This window comes from Corvus moneduloides, chromosome 3 (assembly GCF_009650955.1).
Source record: "Corvus moneduloides isolate bCorMon1 chromosome 3, bCorMon1.pri, whole genome shotgun sequence".
Taxonomy (NCBI): domain Eukaryota; kingdom Metazoa; phylum Chordata; class Aves; order Passeriformes; family Corvidae; genus Corvus; species Corvus moneduloides.
The window spans coordinates 82,176,660-82,198,910 of record NC_045478.1 but is presented as its reverse complement, the minus strand read 5'-3'; the positions used below and the strand labels follow the sequence as shown (position 1 = coordinate 82,198,910).

The following is a 22,251-nucleotide window of genomic DNA, read 5'->3' as shown; positions in this document are numbered from 1 at the left end:
ACTCTAGACCTCCCACTCCCTGGCACCTTCATTCTCCTCCCATAAATCTTTTGAATGTATTGGCTGATTTCATTCAAACTTCAGAGAACAGTCTTATAAATAACGAAGTTCCATATTTGATAAAAGAACTGGCTGTTTAGGGAAAGGACTGGGGTTCACCCCATCGTATTCATTCTGTCAGCCAGCTTCTACAGGATATGTGAGTCTGTGTATCATAGCCAAAGCACAGCAAGAGATTAATTGTAATATGGAACAGAGGAGCATTTAAAAATCACATGTAAAGGTAGCAGAAAATCTAACTTAATTTTTTTAAATCTAAGGACAATAATGCACATCAGTAGGAAGCTGGGCTTCATCTCCCCTGTGATCAGAGGAATACCTGTTTGGGAGCAACAGTGTAGCCTCAGGTCCTCAGGATTTCACATCAGCTCTGCTGCTGTGGATTCCACCAGTTAATAATGCTGGGAGCAGCAGAAATGATGATCATGGTGTCCTGTCTCAAAGCCTTTTCTGCACAGGGGTATAGTTGGTTTGGTTGTGTCTACTTGCCTGGGGCATTGGTGAGTGGCAGAGAGGACCTTTCCAGTGCTACTTACCTTTGTCAAACAGAGAGGACTCACAGAGCACCCTCTGATCCTATTAGTGCAGTGACAGTGATGTGCAGAGCAATTTCCAGGTGAGATCCCTCACAGTCACAGCTGTATATGACTACAAGAGAGAAAAGTTACTGCAACTTTTTTAAACTCGCCCTGCTCTGCAAACACACAATTTTCAGCAAGCTGGGGATCGGCCACATGCTGAAAGTCCTTGGAAAAGTTATTTCTCAGCATTTTAAACATCACAGTTTTGCTTTTCTAAATTATTTTTCATCATCTATTTTGGAAGTATGTTTCTGCATATTCTCAGCCTGTTGCCGACATAAATTATTTCCAACAACCATAATACCTATCTGGAGTCTATATAACCTGTAGAAGAAGTATCCAGGCAGTTTATTATCAAGTTAAATACAACTATCCTCAGAGTAAAAAAAGTGAGGGTTTTTTTCAGAATATCATTCTCTAGTGGGATTTTCACAAGCATTTCCCTCTCATCATTTCTTGGCATGTAGAAATTAGAGCATGTTACACTTTTCTCCTAGGTCACTTGTTTTAAACAGATAGTGATTGCCATGTGGCTGTAGTGCTGAAGAACCACACAGGCTGTGGGAAAACCATGCATTTTAAAAATAGTTGTTTTTATGTACATGCATGGAAAAAAGCATGTGAAAAATTTGGACTAACCTTGTAGGGTACTGTGGAGAATTACACAGTTCATATTTGGTTTCTAATTATTTCTAAATTTATTACAGAACATGACATACTCTATTTATTTTACTTTTTTTTCAAGGTAGCACTAGTGAAACTGATATTCCCAATCAGTTCATCTCCAGGAAAACTTGATGAGACAAGCTCTAGGAAGGAAAAGAATTCCATCTGCTCCAGCCCATCCTCTCTCTCTGCTGAAGTTCCCAGTATTCCCCTCAATTCAGGACAAAAATGGCAGTAATGTCACTTATGGAAGGAAAGAAAATGGGTTACAGCCATCAGCCTACCCTGTAAAGTTCATAGAATAGACAATTCCAGGCTGTGTCAACCACATTATCCTTGACTGCAGCAGCATAAACATTAAATTATAGCATTCTCAGTCACAGGATTCTCTTGTTTAAAATATAGAGTTGCTACTAAGATGCAGAAAAAGAGTTAGTGATAAGTCATTGACACAAAGCCTTCCCACATCTGCAAAAGGAATAATGTTCCACTCCAGTTTTCCCATGGTACATTTTATACTGACTGACTTGACTGAAAATGATGACACAGATTCTCTCAGTACACGTTCCAATTGAAAGAATGTGAAAAAAATCTTTCCTGTTTTCCATGTGAATGTCTGCTACAGCATTTCCCATAGCATCAGTATTCCTGGGGAGGGGAAATATCTGTGTCAGAAGTGTTTTGTCAGATGGAGGTTAGATATCAAACAAAATGGAAGCTCAAGCAAGTCCTGCAAACTCTGTTTTACTGTGACTAAAAGCAAGCAGCAAAAGGAATAAGATACGCAAATGGCTTCATTTATGACACAGGCTACACAGGATCAATTAAATTTAGGAAATTGGTAAAAGGTCTTATAAGTTCCTTAGGTTCTCTTGATGGACCAGACACTTAATAGACTAATGCTTCTGGTATATCCCCAGTAAAAGATAGCTGGCACTGATGGCACTGCTCTGCTGGAGACAGGAAGAGGGATTTCAGAGAACATTTTTCTGTATTATGCATGAAAGACAGCTTCCAAAAGTAACATATTCCAAGTTTTATGTATTATTTTTATACACATTCTAAAAAAAAAAAAATGACCAACCAGTATGTATTCTTCCAAAACTAGTTTTACCATGCTTGTGATTCTAGAGTACCTAGAACCTTTATGAGTGCTGTGGCTTTGAAAACTTTGTAACTTTGAAAGGAAGAGTGTATATTGCAGTGCAGCTCTGTATGAGACTATAGCATGTTCTACTATATTTCATAAATAACTGTGAGAAACATTGAGAGCTGCATTGAAGATAGACCCAGATACATCTGGGCAGATACCGAGTCCAAAAGAGGAAGTTGACTGATGACTGGAGCTGATTGAGACAGTTTAAAGGATCCAAAGAATTACTTATACCACTCCTAGCAGCCCTGGAACAGGACCTTCAAAATGGCTGCAGAACAGGAGCTACCCAGGTGTGGTACCCAAGCCAATTTGCCACTGGCACTTACATAGAAGTCAGTAAAATTTTAAAACAAAATTTGCTACAGTGTTTAGTTACAGGAGTTTGATTTTTTCAAAGATTATATGTCATTGCAGCAGCTCAAAAGTTAAAGGTAAAACCATATATCCAAGCTTGAAACCTCTCAGTGTGATTTCTTAATGTTCCCCTCACATCCAGAGAAAATGGAGAAGGAGGTACTCATCAGCAGCACACCTGAGGGCATGACAGCCCTGTGGTATTTATCCTCATCTGACAAGAAAGTAAATATCTTTCTCTACATGTATTTTGAATTCTAGACTGCATGTAGCCAGGAGTATTTTCCAATATGCATAACATAAAAAAAAAAAAAAAAAAAAAAAAAATGTTTGGAGTGTTTAAATTGAAAAAAATTCCAAACCATCCAGTGTCTGGCAAGTTGCACAAGGTTATAATGAAAATCTGTCACAGAACAACTTTGTTCCTTCAAGTCCATAAGTAGCATCATAACAGATGTCCAGTCTTTCCAAATGAACTGTAAATATTTTTCTCTTCTAGCATCAGTACATTTTCACGTTAAGAAGAAAAGCACATCTTGCTGGCCTTTTCCCCACATTACTTACATGAGAAACTACTTTTTTTTTCAGCAAGGTGGCTTTCTTTTTGTCTCAAGATGTAAAATACACCTGATATGGAATATGCTTTTTTTTCCACAAGACAGCAGCAGAAAACAACCTGGACTTCACTAGCTGGGAATTAACATTAGTTACCGTACCACTTCTGTTCCTTATGATGAACTTGTTCATCAGAACTACCCATATTCATCACTGTACCACATTCACTACTGCTACTTACATCGATGGCAAAATTTTCAGAGGCTTCTGACAACTACTGACTCTCAGATACTTCTAAAAGGTTTTTGTTCTGTTTTTTTCTTCTTTTATTCTATTTGCTTTTGGGTTTTTTTCTTCTTTTTTTTTTATTTTACAAGCCCTATTTTTTTCATTTCCAATGTGCTTATTAAGTAGTGTTTATTAACAACTGATGTTGCTTCTAAAAGCAGCAGAAATACAGCTAAAGGGACAGAAGTAACACTACAAACATATTCTCACCTGTATTCACAGGGTTTACAATGCTGTAAAAAAGAAAAACTATTAATGCCAGCTGCATGTTAACAGATGATACGGTGAAAATCATTCATTTAGTCCTGCCAGCAATGTTACAAAAAAAAAAAAAAGGAAAGAAAAACTTTACCTGCTATATTGCATTCTTTTCATATTTCTTGAGTCTCAGATTTCTCCTTTCTTTTAGACTTTTAAACAAGAGGTATAATGCACACACGAGCTACCTTCTGATGCATTTCTCTGTAAATCATTCTTGACCCAAAGATCTTCATCTTTGTAAACAGCTTCCATGCTCTTCCAGAGCACTACTGAAACACACTGAAAAAAACTTTTCTCCCTTAACCTCAGGAAGACAGACTACAGATTGAGGAAGGGGAATTTCTCCTTAGCTTTGTCTTCAGCAAAATAAGTACAACAAAGTAATCTCCAATACTTGTTCAGCAGGTGAAAGGCATTGATATTTCAGTCCCAGAGCATTTTGATACTTTCAAGTAAGACAAATTCAAAGTTCCTTAAAACCAACAGCAATACTCATTTCCTCCACAAACATCAATGAGCTTAAGTTAAGGTGTTTTTACATTTATATTTTCTGTTATCTGCAAGGGAATATACCCAGGCTTGGTTTTTGTAAGTTTCTGATAATGTTCTTCAATGTCAAAGGGCTAAAAACATTAAGGAAAGCACACCAAATGGACAGTGACCATCAATGGCAAAGCACTGTGCTGTGCTACAAGAGCTAAGTCTGCACAAGCAGAAATATATGAAAAGACATGTGATTGACTGCCACCAATTTTAAAATCTTGTCCAGAAAGTCATTAATTGACTTCAGCCCATAGATCCTTGCCAACAATACAGAAACAGGTGGAAAGTACTAAATTAATCTTTTTTATAGAAACCTTCTTCTTCTATTGCCTTTCCCTCAAAATAATTCAGAAAGACTTAAATTTAATGAACGAACCCTAAAAAATGCATTAAATGGTCAGTGCAGTTTCTCTCATCATCACAAAAGCTGGCCCTTGCAGCAAACAGAGCTTTCTGGAACGGCTGGTCACAAGAGTATGTATTAAGTGGAGAAATACACACAATTATTTTTCCTTGTGTTTTTTTTTTTTAAGCTATTTTTTAATTTCATTTTTAATGCGTTCAGAATTTTGCTTTACAGTTCTCTGAACCTACCTTGTATTTTCAGGGTATTGGCAGCTGTTAAAGTCCTATATTGCTTTTGACTAGACCTTGCAAATTTGGGTGCAGGATTATTCTTTTGCAATTCAGCATCTGAATATCTCAATAATTCCCAAAGGTAGCAAATGATTCTGTATCAGCTGCACTGACATTAGACAGTGGCAAAGCAACGATCTGTGTGGAAATTATCTGTCAACAACAAGGTAAGATCTCTGGCAGCAGGAGGGCAAACAGAAAAGGAGATCCCTTTGCAGTTTGTGGCAATGTGAACCTGCAATAGGTGATAAAACTATACAGAAAAAAATCTTATGTTGGGAAAAGATATCATGAGCAGTAAACTGCAAATACAGGGAACAACAAGTACTGCCTATTCAAAAGACTCCATTGTGTTTTGAATCACTTTGTGCTGCAGTTTACTTGTGGTATAAACACACATGTATGCACACACATTCCCATCCCTCACTTGCACTCCCAATAATAGCAAAAATAAACATGAAAAATAATATTAAAAAACTCTGTATTCAGTAATATTCACACCAAAGTATATGTATAGATATATCCATTAAAATTATGAACATTTCTAAATATATTTTATGTATCATACATATATTTATATGTATAATTACATATCCACAGAAGTCGTCTTGCTGTGCTAAAGCCAGCAGTAAAAGCAAAAACAGGTTTCACAATAGGACACCCATATATGCATATGTACTGGCTGTTTGGTTTGTGAATTTATTTACAACTTAACTATATCATAATAAATGCTTACTGTTCTATTGTACAAACGTAATAGTAAAGGTTTAGGTTTGTTTTTTAAATACAAAGACTGCAAATGAATACATGAAAAAAATTACACACCATGTACAGTATTTATAATTTATAAATGCAAAGTTAAGACCTCTTTAAATTATTGCACTTGCATATTTTTTTACAAAGATAGTTTATATGTATCATATATATATATATGTGTGTGTAAATATATATATATATAAAACAAATTTTTCAGCTCACTAAATGTAGTAAAGTTGAATGTTGTTACCTTGAAGTTCTTTCTTCTTCACATAACAGCCCAACCTGAATTTGGAATATTTATGAAACTACTCTACAAATCAGTTTGATCTACCCTAGAAAGCAGTCCGTTATTTTAGGGTTTTTTGACAGAGTATACACCCGTATTACAATCGAGCACAGTTTTTGGTCAGAAAGCAAACAAAAGTTATGATGTGCCTTTGCTAGATTGGGATATATAACCTAAAGTTTGAACATGAACTTCCTTTGTAGTAGTGTGCAGAAAGCCTTTTCTGTGTTTAGAATGAATAAATTAATTGTTCCACTTCACAGAACTGGTCCAATATCACAGTGTTTGAGGCAAATGCATTATTTCAAGAGGGTCATGATTGATTTGAGCATCTAACAATCTCTATTTTTTAACATGAACAGTGCTTTTTGCTACTCCTACAATTTTAACACTAAATGCTCTAAGTGCAGTCACAGCAAACTGATCCCACTGTTTTAAGTTTAAACACAGGAAAGAAATCTGTACCACATAAAAAGATGAATTCCATTCTGCATGTCCCCTCCAATTTAATATGCTTGATCATATACTCCCCCTAAAAAACCCGTATTTCATTTCTCTAATGGTCATTTATAGAAAAAAAATTACTGCCATGAGTTGAACCATTACAGTAGAATGCTGCAAAACCATCCAAAATTCATAGATTAATTGTAAAAATGGAATTTTTCGTGCTGTAATAAAATATGCAACATCTCAGTGAGTATCATGCTATGTCAACTATTTTTCTCACTTAGTGCATACCATTCAGGCACCATTTCATAATACACTACAAATGCTCAGTTAGAACTTCAAACAGTGTTTTCACATTTACTAGACACAGAAGGGAAAAGCAGCTGGAATTATTATCAAGAAAAATGTTCTAGGAATATAAAATATAAAATATAAAATCTAACACTTCTAGGAAAGGAATGATCTTTGAGTCATTAAATTCAAATGCAGCTCCAAGGTTCTAATTTTTGATGGGTTTGACTTTGGAAGTGCAGATACAAATCTTTTTCTACAAAATATTTACACATACAAATCTGTACTCTGTAAATGCCAAGACAGACTATATTCGTTAAAAAAACCCCAGCTTGTCATGATTATTTTTGTTGGTCTAGGTCCTAACAAGGAGTAACATTTTGTTATGACCTTTCTCCTTTTACACACCAGAAAATCAAACCAAATCACAGCCACTGGAGCCAATTTTTAAAAATTGTAATAGACATTATACTATAGCAAACATATATTTTAAGTGGTTTGGATAGCTCTATATTAGAAACAGTAGCTGATTCACTTGAGATATTAATAGAACAACTTATTGCCAGTTTGACAAATTTGCCAGGGAAACATGCTCTCTATCAGTACTTATAAACTTCAAAACATAACGTCGTGTGTGATACTGCCAAGTATTTTTAATGGTGGGAAGCAGAACTAGTGAATTTACCTTTACTGTCCGTGAGTAAAAGATGAATGAAAAGCTTTCCATACACGCAGGCATAGTGTGATAAGGAATACTTTTGCAATGCTTTTAATATCAGCATTTTTAAATGGAGAGGGGGAAAAAAAGGGAAAATGATGGCAAATATATTTATGGCAAATGTATTTAAAGCAAATATGCTTAAGCAAATATAGTTAGCCCACAAAGGAAAGGAAAACATTCCATCCAGTTGTTGAGGTATCTGAATTTCAAAAGGATTTTTGTAGTCACCATAGATTTAGATAATTTCCATGTAAATTACGAACAGTGGATTCTGTCTCAAGTACTTAGTGGATGAAAGGTTGCATCTGCATTACTTAGCTGAAACAGAATGGCTAAGGAGGAAAGTAGAGGACACAGCATGAGATATTATTCATTCTACTTCGGTGTAATTGTTTCATGCCATGTTTTTCTTTTTTGTTTTTGTTCTTTTTCAATTCCAAACCAGTTTGCTGTGATTACCAAAGAATTTCTGCACTTAGAATTGCTAAGGGAAACTGAAAAAAATGATGGGGCTGTTGCTAAGTAACATGCATCATACAAATAAGATAACTTCATATTGAATTCTCAGCCTGTGGGATCTCTATGTACAGCAAAGGCTTAGGTGCATTTATACATTATGCGACTACGGATCACGTACTGTACACATATACAGATACTGGCATGTGCTCGACCATAACAGAAGGCAAAACTCAAGAGGCCAAGTTGTTCACATGGAACCCAAAAGCTGGCATGCCTGTTAGAGCAATAGAGCCCAAAAGACAGGAGATGGAAAAAGAGAACCTGTGTTCTGTCTTTAGGTCACTACCATTACTCGTCGCAGTTACACAATGGCCATGTTATCACGGAACCTCTACAAGAGCGCATTATCTGTGAAAAAGCACATAATGCAGTATATGCTGTATGTGAAAGGTATGCAAAGACTGTGTTTTCACCTACTGTGTGGATCACTATGAAGTTTTTTTTTCTCATTATTTTTAAGAGAAAGACAAAGGCAAATTAAGTGTCATGAGACATACTCTGTACAATTGCACTAAATTTAAAAGAGTGGCATTACATGTAAGTCTGTGCATAAGTTTGTTAAGGCTGAGGCCTGTCAGCACAGAACTGTAAACACATCATTTAGTGTACTTTTCTTCAGTCAGCTATTCTTTCACTAATAAAGGCATTTCTAAACCTGGAAATTTTGCTAACTAGGGGAAAAAACAAACAGACAAATGGAGAAGTTTCCTAATTTCACTCATCTTGGGATGGGGGGAAAAAGCAGTAGAAGACATGCAGTGTTACTGTGCAACACAATAGCTAGTCAATACAAACACATTTTTGATTTATTGTGATGGTACCACAATCTCTCTTATCACACCTGAATTTTCTGACAAGGCTTTTGTTCCGAGCAGATAGCATACTTCAGGTATGTCTCTAATACCTTTTAAAATACAGCTCAGTAGGTAGAAATAAAAATGATGACTTTACTTAATTGTGAGCTGGGCAAGGAAATCTTTGCTGTCACATTTAAATTTTAGTCCGCTATTTCTATCACTATGGACACAAAAACTCCAACCTGAAACTCCCTCTCATATTGGAGATAATTATCCAGTACTTCCAGTGTTTTAAGGGAGGAGTTTTTCTAGGTTTAAAAAACATCCTAAAGAACAAAGCACCATCACTAGTTCTATCAACATTTCCCTTGTGAGTGACAGACAATTGGCATCATGATGCTTAATGAAGTACTTTAAAACTTTAACCTGAATGTTGGTTTTCCTTTAGTTTCCAGCAAGAGAGTAACCTAAGCATAAATTATAGTCTCCAAGGATTCTGCTGGAGTTCAAACTGATTACAAGTAGATCACACATAAACATTCACAATAGCAATGGGTATATTGTTCTATTTATAGCCAAGAACTCCCAAGTGACACTGGTGTTAAAGCCAGCCACAGTACAGTATAATAAAAGTACCATTGAAACCCTTACTAGAAAAGATACAATTTAGAAGTACCCCATAAGATTCCCCCCACCCCCATCAGTTTTAAATTAAGGCCTCAGCAATGTAGCCCATGAGATAAGGCCAGTCTTTTATATTCACAAGTTGTAAGTTCTCTTTTGATAGCTGACTCCAAACATCTGAGTTGTCATTTTCCCTCTGTTTACATTGTGTCACTGTTGTAGGTCAGGAGAATTGGCTGTCGGAGTCACTTAGCTGAGGTAACTCCGTGGGTGCTACCTTCCCAGGCAGGTCCTACTTCTTAGTTAGCATTTTGTAGCTTTCCTTTTTCTTTTTTTTTTTTCCAAATAAAAATGAAACAAAACAAAAAAACAATCCCCAAAACAAGAAGGGTGCTTTTCATGTAAAGCAATCTGTTGCTGATGTTCAGTCATCAATCTTCACAGGAAGAGAATCAGATGTCCCAGGAGCAAGGGATTGAGAAGAAATCCATATAGAGGCTTCCTCACCTCTCGTTACTTTCTCCCATTGGTTGAGATTGTCCCTGGAGTTGCAAAAAGTCAAGGTAAAACACTGTTCATAAGTTTACTGGGATTTATTTCTTCCTCACAGTAATGTCTGCTGTACTATACTTTGAGATTATATTTAATGTAAGTATATTTGTATTAGTACCTGTATGTAATCAAGCTTTTATCATCTATACATTATTTCAGCCTTCAACTTCAGTTATCCCATTTTGTAATTCTGTCTGACTCATATCCATGTTAACTCTAAATTAGCCTACAGTACACCTTCCTTCCCCAAGGCAAGCCCTGAAGCTAGAGGCTCCCACCTGCTTCCATGACAAATTTATAGCCCTCAGGCTTCAGGAAAGCCCAGCTGTGACCCAAGAGAGACATGTCTGAAGAGACTTTGAACAGCACTCCAGAGACAAGCAACCTTTCACACTTTGGACTGCAGGGATTTACCACAGCAGATTTTATTTCAGCCCTTTTCAAAACCAGCAGAGAATCAGGCTTTTGCCAGGAAGCTTCCCTCATTGGAAACAACAGGAGCACATTAAGCTTTCTGAAAACTCCTACACATGGGCTGCCTGACAGTATATAAAAATTTGGATGCCAATATCATAGTATCAATTTTCAATTACTATTGTGGTGATCATAATTATCAGTCTACTACATCTAAAGGGTACACCTTTAGACATAAATTTCTTTAGTGTCTCACAGCCTGGCCAACCCTTAAACTCAAAGTTGGTTCATAAGCCATAGAATGAGGAAAAATTAAGCTGGCAATGTTCTAATGATCTGAAGGGGGTACAAACCCATAGTCTTACTTACTGTACACCAGTACCACTCTAGTGACTGGGAAGTCTATATGCAATAGTGAAACATAATTACAACCTATGGCCAAATCTCAGCATTCAGTCTTCAAACACAGGGAGAAAGAGAGTAAACCCAACTGTTTCATTTTCATGCTGTCAGATCCCTATTTACTGAAACAACAGTTCTTATATGCCTTCAGTAAACAAAGAGGATGGCAACAGTGCTAAAATGTCTCCCATGATATGTGTAATACCATGATATTACATTGTAATTTATGTGGCAGAGCTCTTCTGCGTTTTTTGTCAAAGCGTTGCCAAAACATTTGCTAAACCAGCAAATATTGATCTGAAAGCACAATGTACAGGTAAGAAGAGAAAATGTTGCATTTTCTGGGGATTGTGGAAGACAGGATCTGATGAAATCTACCAAAGCAAGCTGGTGCCCTCTAGGGTAACACCTACACCATTTTCTGCAGGAAAATGCTCTGCCAGTGCTTCAGACCAGCTGGAAGTTATGAAGCCAGCATTAATACAGCATTGAACCTCAGAGAATACAATCATGCACTAAGGATCAGAAAAAATGGAGCATCTCTAATTCTGTCTCCTTCCTGGAACTGGGAAAATAATGAGAACTGCAGTCAAAATATTTTTAAGTTGTATCAATTTTAGCAAGAATTGAGAGACCCAAAATCATAAGGAAAATAGTTTTAAATTATTTGGTCTGAAATAAAGGAGAAAAATAAATCACATCATCCTCTAAATAAATACACTGCTATATATTTATGCTTTGGTAGGCCTACTGAGTACATGGGCTAGAAAACTTACATAAGACTTATTCTGAACACTGTAACACAGGTGGCTAATAGTTTTGATCTACTCAAAATGACAGGAAAGCATTTAAAAATGTGGAATAAATTACCAGATGAGAAAACCTTCCAGACCATTAGCTGCTATCTTACTTTAGGGAAATCAGTGTTAGATATTTTATTTTTTCGTAAGGTGTAGATAATATGATTCATTTGCCTTTGAGTTCCCAATGAAGCCCTGGCTCCTAGTGTCTGGAATAAATGCCCAGATGCTCTAAAAATAAAAACCTTGATGCTGACATGCTGCCTTGGCTGCTTTTGCTGCTATTATTTGCAGCTGGTGTCTGAGTTTCAAAGAACTCAAGGACACAGCAGCTTAAATACTGTGTTCCAAGAATGAGCACTGCTGGTGAAGGGGTGATATCAAAAATTGGTTCAGTCTACAACTAAGGAAACACCAAGCAAGAATGAGGCTGTTTGCCTCTCATCACAAAATAACAGTTAACCATCAAAAATAAAGGAAAAACAAAAGTGTACTGCAAAATCAGCCACTCTGGAGTATTCTAGACCCTGCAATAACATCATTTTTTTCTAACTGGGCACCTGAAGTTATATCTGTATTCTGATTTCCTGTTCTCCATCTCCAAGTCTTAACCCTCAAACTTCCTCTTCATTCTCTTCAAAGACAAAGCAGAGGGTAAATTCAAGGCTAAGATAAAACTACCAAACAGCTCCTCAGAAGACTTTTTTTTCCAGGGTTTGGATTTTCAAGAAGCTCTTTAGTCCTTCAGAGACTTTATCGACACATCTCCGCTCGAGTTCTGCATCAGCACAATCTAAATTAAAGGATACACAGCTGCAAGACAGGGAGCTGTCTGGACAGAGCTTTATCCAGTGTGGAGACTGTGCCAGTGTAGCTTTCAGAAGTATCATTATGACAATTTGAATTACAAACAACAAACGTAATTTCTGTAATAGAAAAAATTCATATACTCTCTGCCAGGAGTCTGATTGATTTTACTTCAGACATCACACCTTCTGCAGAGAAACCAGCTCTTGAAAAGATGTTCATGCTTGATCTTCAGAATTAGGGAGAGCCTTTATCTAGAGCACATACTTATGTGGGTGTTTGATATCCACAATTCAACTTTAAATATCCTCATCTGGGTTTCAAAAGATGAACCGCCAACTAGAACAGGCCACTTTTACAAATAAGCCTCATTGGGATATCATCCATGTGGCCAGAAATCAAAAGATGTATGTCTTCCCAGATTGTTGCTCCTGTAAAAGATACTGTGCAGTCTTAAGCACTCAACCCTGCCTCTCTAAGCTCCGGTTTCCATTAAGTGGAATAACAACTTGATTTTGATCAAGTCTTTACTGTGAGGGTGGTGAGGCACTGGAACAAGTTGCCCAGAGAAGCTATGGATGCCACATCCCTGGAAGTGTTCAAGGCCAGTCTGGATGGAGCTCCGGGCCCTGTTCTAGTGGAAGATGTCCATTCCTACGGAGGAGAGACTGAACTAGATGATGTTTAAGTCCCTTCCAACCAAACCATTTTGAGATTCTATGATTTTCTTGGATAAATAAAATACATTACCTAGTCTCTCTCTACTGAGATCTCAAAACATTCTTTCAGCTCTTTCTTTATGTCCTCTTGTTTGCTCATGTCTTTATCTACTCTTCTTGAAGCATCAACACTAAACAAAATTCCAGCTCTAGCCCCATTAATATAATAACTCCAGAGGTATAGTCTCTAATCCTCCTGAATATTCCTTGCATATTCATTTAAGGGTTGCACAGCCATGTCCAGCAGAGGTACCTTGGAGGCAGCTATTAATGATGCCTCCTAGATACTCACTGTTTTTCATAAGGTAGTCCTCTGTATCACTGACACAGACCTACATATTCTTCTCATAGCTATATGAAAGAGTGTTTGTGTGCGAATGAAATTGTTTTGCTAACTACTACATTAATTTCAAAGCATTTTTCTTTTACTTAACAGAAATAATTTAGTCCACAAGATGAGGAAAGTGACAGAGGAGGTAGCTCTGCCATACAGGACAAAGAAAAAGTTCAATGTAAGATAGAATGTAAGGACCACAACAGAACAAAAAATATGAGAGAGTACTAGTAAGAGCATAGAAAAACAGACCTTTAACAACTTGATGTGACTAAAAATTGCTGGCATTTTATGAAAAAACGGGGGTTTTCTAGAAAATATTGATTAACCTGAAACCAGAACATTTTCATGAAGCATACACTAATTTCAACAGAATTTTTGTCAGGAAAGATTGCTAAGGCCCAGGATATAATTACTGGACAGAACTACCAACAAAGAAATTCACCATCATTCAAGTGTAGAAGCAGCCAACAGATAAAGGACTCTTGCCTCTTTTCCAGAACAACCCATGCTCCATACCCACTGTGTCATAGGAGAAAGTTACATTTGCCTCTCCCAAACCCCAAAGTTACCACTCTCATGCTCCCAACTACTGAATATTTTCTGGATATTTCTTTTTCTGGTTTTTAATAAAAAAAGACCTGATATGAAATAAAACCACATGCTAAACCCACATTTTTTAAATTAAAGAGAATACTAGCTAATTTTTGTTTTGAGAACCATATTGACATAAAAAGGACACAGAGGGAAATTGCACTGAACCAGTGCAGACAGGGATGCATAAATGCTGAACTGTTTCTCTCTAAATGCTTTTGGCATCCAACACATTTTAATCAGCTGTGTCTGTAGATCTACAGTAGATAGTCCCAGACAGTAGTTATCAACTCTGGGTTTCTGCATAGATTAGTGTGGGATGTGTATCCTTGTTAATGTTCATGCAAATTCTAAAACTAAAAGTCTATATTTCCAGACAAACTTGCAAGCACTCTTGCTTTTTCTTTGACCAAGCTACAAGCTATGCATGCTTACTCACCTGCACGCTCGGAGTAGTGGCCCAGTTGGAGGAAAGATCTGTGCAAGGGTGGTGTAACATGGGATGGCTACAGCATTGTAGAACCCAATCTATGAAAAACAAGAATGAAAAAAAATAGATGTTGCCAAACTGCAACACTGGAATCTAACAGCCAGCTAGCTCAAAACTCTTTACTTAATTACTACTTATATTAGTTATTCACATTTCTGCATCTCCTTTTAATATCCAAATACTTTAAAATAAGCAGCAACAGTGAAATCTTTGGTAATTACAAGCTGCTTACACGCCTTTCTTTTATGACTGATATGGCTGCTTTAGGTAGAGTTTTCTACAGAACCTTTTATTTTTCAATTGATTCATTTTATTTGTTCAGGGTGTGTCTACCTGTTTGGTGTCAGTAGTGGAGGGAAGTAGGTGGAGATGCTAGAGACATTTCTGCAAACATTATTCATGTGATGATTTTATTTTTTAAAAAAGGAAATTTGTGCAGCATTCACAAAATATGGTCAGATTCTGGATTGTTCTGATGTCCTCCAGGGTATGCATTGCACAGCTCAAAGTACTTAAAATGCTGGGAGCTTTTGACATTTGTGAATGGTGTGCACTGTGTTCAATAACTGGTTTGCAGTTGTTTCTCAGGTATGCAGTTCAATAATATATTTTTACCATTATCATATTTAGAGAACACCAAATGAGCACATTTTTAATGATATCTGACTCATTCAGGCTTAGGGGCTATGACAGCTTCGATGTCACAGCTGAATTGTCATGACACAAAGAAATTTTTAGAAAATGCTACTTATATATTATCAAGGTTGACAGGTTGCATTCAGATTCATTATAGCATCACTCACTTATCCCAGACTCTTATGACAGTTAAAATAGTGCACTGTGATCCCTTCCTTAGGGCAGAATTTTTAATCCCTTTTAGTGAAATACTATGTGTTGTACCATGACCAAAGCATTAGGTAATATCTCTTTTTTTTATAGTCCAAACTTTGATCCTTATTCAGAAACTGAAGAGCAACTCTTGTCTTCATCAATACAAAGATTCCTCCCATACTGCTATGTAACCAAGTCCTCTGTATACTTTAAATAAAAATAAGATACATTTTCTGAGCTGTGAACCCTACACTCTGAGATGAAGTACTTACAGTGCAACCAACGGAAAGAAACTGCAGCTGGTGAGGAGGCAAGGCTACATATATATGGGATGTCTGCTCATCCACACTATTTTACATACTGCATCGTTTTCTTCCTATTTGTTTTGGGTTTTTTTCTTTTCTTCTTGTTTGCTTGTTTTTAAGAGGATCTCTTTTATTTCAGCGGGAAAAGGAGACTACTCCATAATTATCAAAAACTAAAATGGAATATTAGAGATGGTACATGTAGACCTTCTGGCTCAATGAAAATAACAGACTCAAAGAATAAGATGAGTTGGAAGGGACCCTCAAGGACTATTGAGTCCAATTCCTGGCCCTGCATAGGCCCATCCCCAAGAGTCACACCATTTGACCAACAGCATTGTCCAAACACTTCTTGAACTCTGTCACGCTGGTGCTGTGACCACTTCCCTGGGGAGCCTGTTCCAGTGCCCAACCACCCTCTGGGTGAAGAACCTTCTCCTAGTATCCAACCTAAACCTACTTTGACACTCCCTCAGGTCCTGTCACTGGTCACCACAGAGAAGAGTTCCGTGCCTGCCCCTCCTCTTCCCCTTCCCCTCACAAGGAAGTTGTAACTGCAATGAGATCTCCCCTCAATCTCCTCTTCTCCAGGCTGAACAGACCAATTTACCTCAGCTTTTCATCATATGACTTCCCCTCAAGGCCCTTCACCAGCTGTGTGGCCTTCCTTTGGACACTCTCTAATAATTTAATATCATTCTTATATTTTGGCACCCAAAAATTTTCCCAAACACTCAAGGTGAGGCTGCCCCAGTGCAGAGCAGAGCAGGACAATCCCCTCCCTTGCCCAGTGGCAATGCTGTGCCTGAGGCACCCCAGGACAGGGTTGGCCCTCCTGGCTGCCAGGGCCCTGCTGACTCAGGTTCAACTTGCCATCGACCAGGACCCCCAAGTCCCTTTCCTCCACACTGCCTTCCAGCATCCCATTCCCCAGCCTGTCCATACATCCAGGGTTGTCCCATCCCAGGTACAGAATCCAGCACTTTCCCTTGGTGAACTTCATATGGTTGGTGATTGCCCAGCCCTCTGATTTGTTGAGGTCTCTCTGCAGGTTCTCCCTGCCCTCAAGGAACTCAACAGCTCCTCCAATTTTTGGAACTTTCCTCTGTGATCTTGCTCTGTATCTCTTCCAGTCCTGTGTCCAAGTCATTTATGAAGATGTTGAAGAGCACAGGGCTGAGGGTGGAGCCCTGTGGAACCCCAGTAGTGACAGGTCCCCAGTCTGATGTCACCCCATTCGCTGTAACCCTTTGTGCCCAACCCATGAGCCATCTGTTCACGCATAAAACAGAATAAACTTTTAGCTAAGGGCTGAAACAACCACTTACTAAGATAAAAAGCATTATTGACTCTTGTAAAAATTTAAGGTGATTGTGGTCTTAGCTAGAGCTACAAGTACAAAAAAGGGAGCAAGTAATAACAGCAAAGAGCATATTGCCATTTTTGAAAAAATTTGAAAACAAGTTTTCCACTGCTACTTTAAAAAATAATATAGTTGCATGCAGAACATAGAATTCAGCAGTCTGAATAACCCAATTTCAAATGCAATATTCATTAACATATAAAATGGTTTTTCCATACATGTTTTATGTATAAACATGTACTATTTTACTGAGAGAGTTCATACCTGACCCTGAGGGACTTCATCTTTCTTATCTCTGTCCATCATAGGAATAGGTTGAATACCTGTTTTCTTCATTTCATCACCCTGGAGATAAGTAGAGAGAGAGATTAAGAAAACAAAAACAAGACTATTGACACCTGAATTAATTTCCATCTTCTAATCTATGTCTGTCTAAAAATCCAGAATTTAAAATAACCTGTGGTATCACTCTGAGGCAGTCTCAGAAAAATGCCTAAGGAGAGGCTCATTTTGTACATTCACCTAAGTGATAATTTAAATAGCAAATTCTGTCAATGCACACATATTTTCCTTGTTTCCAAGTGTGTGTGTCTCCATAATAAAAAGCAGCTTTGAAACCCAAAGAAATCATTCTATTCTGTTCTATTCTAGTCTCATCTTTCAAAATATCTGTTTAAAGCACCATAATACAATGACCAGTAAAACACAACTCACTCATCAAAAGAAAAGCTGAGTAAGCCAGATGAATTTACAGTGTGCCCTCTTTGCCAAAAATTTTGTGGTTTTCACCATGCTGCTTTGAAGAAGCTGCCTGTAAAACAGCCTTCTTTGCTTTCAGTATGTTGTCCCTCTAGATTCATGAGAGGAATACTGGGAAAAACAAAGTGTATCCAAAGACCGGATATATGTAAGGTACAAGAGAAAACTCTCTCCTTACATTCCCATTACCAGCAGAGCAGCTAAAACACATTTCTGAGCACTGCATTCGACCTTGAAAAGATTACTTCTTAAAAATATGTAAGTAGCTTGCTACTTTCTGAAACAAATTGAAGTTTTCCAAGTCTTATGCCTCAACTGCATTGTCAAACCACAGGCAACTACAGTGACTACAGTAATGACTGCTTTTGGCTATTGCCCATGTCTGAGATTCCAAAGTGATCTTCAATTGACTAACTTTATGCATTGGGTTTGCATGGCAAGGCTTTGGTAGTGGGGTGTGAGAAGATGCCAGAAGCTTCTGTGAGAAGATGCCAGAAGCTTCCCCCATTTTTTAACCCCAGAAGTTTGTATCATCCTTGCAGTACAGATATAATTGGTTTATAAGTCTCTTAAAAATACTATAGAAAGGGTTTAACAATTGCCTCATATCTCACAAAAAAAAAATCACAACAGACATATTTATACAAGCTTGTAATTCTGTATAATTGATGACCAACATATTATTTTGCTTGAATTGTCGCAGTCTGGGAAAGCTTCATGCAGAGTGATACAAAGGCAGAACTTAGTTGAAGACACTAGCTATACTGGGCTTTGGAAAAAAAAGATCACTGTGACATACTACAAAATTGCTGCAACCTCTTCTAGAGCTATTGTCTTAGTTAATGATTTCATGAAGAAGAAATATTATAAAACACTCTGATTACACTACTCAACATATTAAGATGATGAATTCAAGTAGTTATTAGAAGCAGTAGTCTATCCTACTTTTACAACTGTAATATTCTATCCTACTTGTAGCTTATCATGCTGGTTTTGTCTGAGGTAGAGTTAACTTTCTTCACAGTGGCTGGCATGGGGCTGTGTTTTGGATTCATGCTGAGCACAGGGTTGATAATATCGGGGTGTTTTTGTTATTGCTGAGCAGGGCTTGCACAGAGCCAAGGCCTTTCCTGCTTTTCGTACTGCCATGCTGGTGAGGGAGCTGGGGGTTCATGGGAGACTGGGAGGAGACAGAGCCAGGACAGGTAAACCAAACTGACCAAAGGGACATTTCAGGCCATATGGCATCATGCTCAGCATATGAAGTGAAAGGAAGAAGAACATAGCAGAGACATTTGCAGTGATGGTGTTCATCTTCCCAAGTAACCAGTACATGTGATGGGGCCCTGCTCTCCTGAAGTTGGCTGAACCATGTCCATGGGAAGCACTGTATTAATTCCTTGTTTTGCTTTGCTTGTGTGTGCAGCTTTTGCTTTCCCTTTAAACTGTCTTTATTTCAACCCATGAGTTTTCCAGCTTTTAACTTTCAGATTCTCTCCCCAGTCCTGCTGGTGGGGGGGGTGAGCAAGTGGCTGTATGGGGCCTGGCAGCTAGCTGGGGTTAAACCACAACACTCATGCAACATAACCATTCAATCTAGTTAAATATACTTTTCTAGAGGTAACCTTTTTCTCAATTAGGTAACAATTTCTGCAGTGAAACACAATCTAATCTTTCTATACCTGTGGCTGGATCTCTCAGCCATCCTGACTGGATCACAATATATTCAACTTCTCCTGTACCTCAATCAACCTCCTCTTAAAAGAGGATTCAATACAACACCTATTACAGAATTCAGTTACTGTCAATAAATTCTACTTTACATTTGCTCCCTGAAATAGCAATATATCAACATCTACCTTTATTAACTCATCTTTGGATTACAAAAAATTAACATCTGGACAGGTGCAATTATGTCCATAATTCCATCTTTACTATTTTTGAGTATGGAAAATCAGTTTGATCCTTCCTTCTCCACTGAGTTCACAAGATTTGCATTGAAAAGTCTGTTTACTTATTAGCAAAAAAGTTGAGTATGTAATCATTGAGGCATGTCAATATTATACCTCGATTACATCACTCATAAGAACACTCACTTTCCAGTACAGGCATTTCAGAAAGCGAGTACTGAACTAGATCTTTGAGTTTATACAGTCAGCATTTTTCAAATATTGTTGTAGTCTGGACTGTTTATAATTAACAGAACAAGAACATGTGAATACGCAATACACCCACAAGAAGCGCACATCTGGAATTTCATCATGAACATGCAACAGGCAGGATAACAATCTCCACACTATTTGCATGCTACATCAACTCCGTGGGCCTGATTTCTATTTTATGCCTGAGTAAAACAGAAATAAGCCCACTGAATACTGCAAGATTCCACAGGGCACATAAGAGAAAAGAAAAACACTTAATCATACACACATTCAATAATAGTTCTGAAAATACAATGTGTCTCCTAAAGTTGCATAACTCCACTCTACGGAACAACCTCAGAATTTCTTATCCCCAGAGCGGTCACTTCCACTTTAAAAATTAAACAATTAGGATATTTACTCCTCAGCATAAGACATGTGGGAGACTGCATATTTATTTATGAACGTGGTTACATTACTACAGTTCAGTGCCTTGTTTCAATTCTCAGTACACCTTAACTGTCAAGTAGCTTTCCATATATTGAAGATCCAGCTCTCTCTGAGACACTGTTGTTGATCTGGCTCACAGAGAAGCCTCAGAAAAGCTTTAATGTTTGTCATATTTGCTTTAGCATTTTCTGTAATCACTTGAAACATAAAACTATAGCTTTATGTTTCAAGGCAGCTGACCTGGAAACTGGTTTCATATTTTGCATTTCTACAAGTAACTAAAGTTAGTGACTACAGTTAGTGATTTCTTCTATGTTCTGTTGCTTGGTCACTTTCTGTTAGGACATACTTTCTACATTATCTTGAACAGAGAGAGAAAACATTGCCTGAAAATTAGATAGCTAACTCAGCTCTTTAAATAGCTTCCGTGTAAGCAACAAACACATGCATGCACCACTGAACTCTCTTTAAAACAAGTACACCAAGATATTGATTGAAAAATACTCATAGTTGGGTTTTTTCTTCCTGAATGCTTCCATTTATAGGGAGAGTAAGCAAAAGAATCACACATACCTCAGCCCAGAACTCTGCATATATATCGTTGGCTGTCAGTCTGGTAACTGGCCACAATTTTGTTACAGAACACAGATCACAAGCTGTCATCATCAGTCCAATCACTCTATCTCTAAAATAAAATAACATTAAATTGTAAGTTTGGAAAAGAATTAATGATCACTCTGCTAAGTTTTCATTTGCCCTTGCCCAGTTTAATCAGCAGCAATGTATATACACTATAAATTTTCTCCCACCTAGCTTGTTTCTTCCTCATTTATGATTCATTGGTAAGGCATGGCACAGACTCTATACTGTATTCCTTGTTGTAGTCCCTTCATTGTCTGCAGAGTTCATTGGCCATCCTCTACACAATCACATACATTGACAAGGGCACAGAGTGCCTGCCTGTTAAAACACTCACATGCCCCTCCGTAATTTTCTGAAAATACAGTACAAGTCTACAAAAAGAAACATGGCATATCTTATTGTTGCATTTATTTCTGTTCTTTAAAGAGAGAGGAAATATGCTCCAAAAGAGAGGAAAGACTACTTCTGAGTCTGTCTCAGATACTGTCATTGCTTTGTTGGAATGAATTCAAACCCTGACAGAAGAATCCAAGGCGTGACTCTGTCAAACGCTGACAAACCTGTTCACAGAGTAACTGAACATCATCACTGGTATTAAAATCATTATTAGAATAAGGCACACACACACACAAAAATCCTATTTAATCAATTTTATAGCACAAATCTATGGTTTGTGAATCTAAGTTTTATAAAGAAAACTGGCAATTTAATTTAAATTCACGTGTTTTGACCCAATGGAGAAATTAAGATGGCCCTTAAGGACACCTGCATCTTTGTTAATAATGCCTATTCCATGTGAAAAAGCACAGAGCTTGCTAACTTGCCTGCCAATGTGATAGCAATCATTAAACATGTACCAACAGACAAATATACCAGAGGAAATACACAAATACACAGTATAATCAATCAATAAATGGCAAAGTGCACTTCCCCTACGTTAAGATAGAGGAGTCATCAGCCATATAAGGGTCAATGCAAATATAAAGCAATGGAAATTACTGTTACATATGTGAAATTTTACACACTGCTGGTCTTAGAGATCACATATGTAAGAAAATTACCATTCAGAGATAATCCTTTTAAAAAAAACAAAAGGGTTTCTCT

The 22,251-nt window shown here is 37.4% G+C and overlaps 1 protein-coding gene across 4 annotated transcripts in view; it reads right to left on the bottom strand.

Moving 5' to 3' along the window:
* Positions 1-5,564: 5,564 nt before the first annotated feature.
* Positions 5,565-22,251, bottom strand: part of PDE10A (phosphodiesterase 10A) — a 347,928-nt gene continuing 331,241 nt past the window's right edge. For 3 of the 4 annotated variants that reach the window (XM_032102458.1, XM_032102456.1, XM_032102457.1), the window contains 4 exons: positions 21,079-21,190; positions 17,420-17,500; positions 14,606-14,694; positions 9,699-10,086 (listed from right to left, as the gene is read on the bottom strand). In XM_032102458.1, coding sequence (XP_031958349.1) covers positions 9,969-10,086; positions 14,606-14,694; positions 17,420-17,500; positions 21,079-21,190 — 400 coding nt within the window. In that variant the 3' untranslated portion in view covers positions 9,699-9,968. Of the gene's footprint in view, positions 10,087-14,605; positions 14,695-17,419; positions 17,501-21,078; positions 21,191-22,251 lie in introns of all 4 variants that reach the window. The other variant, XM_032102455.1, reaches the window with a different exon arrangement.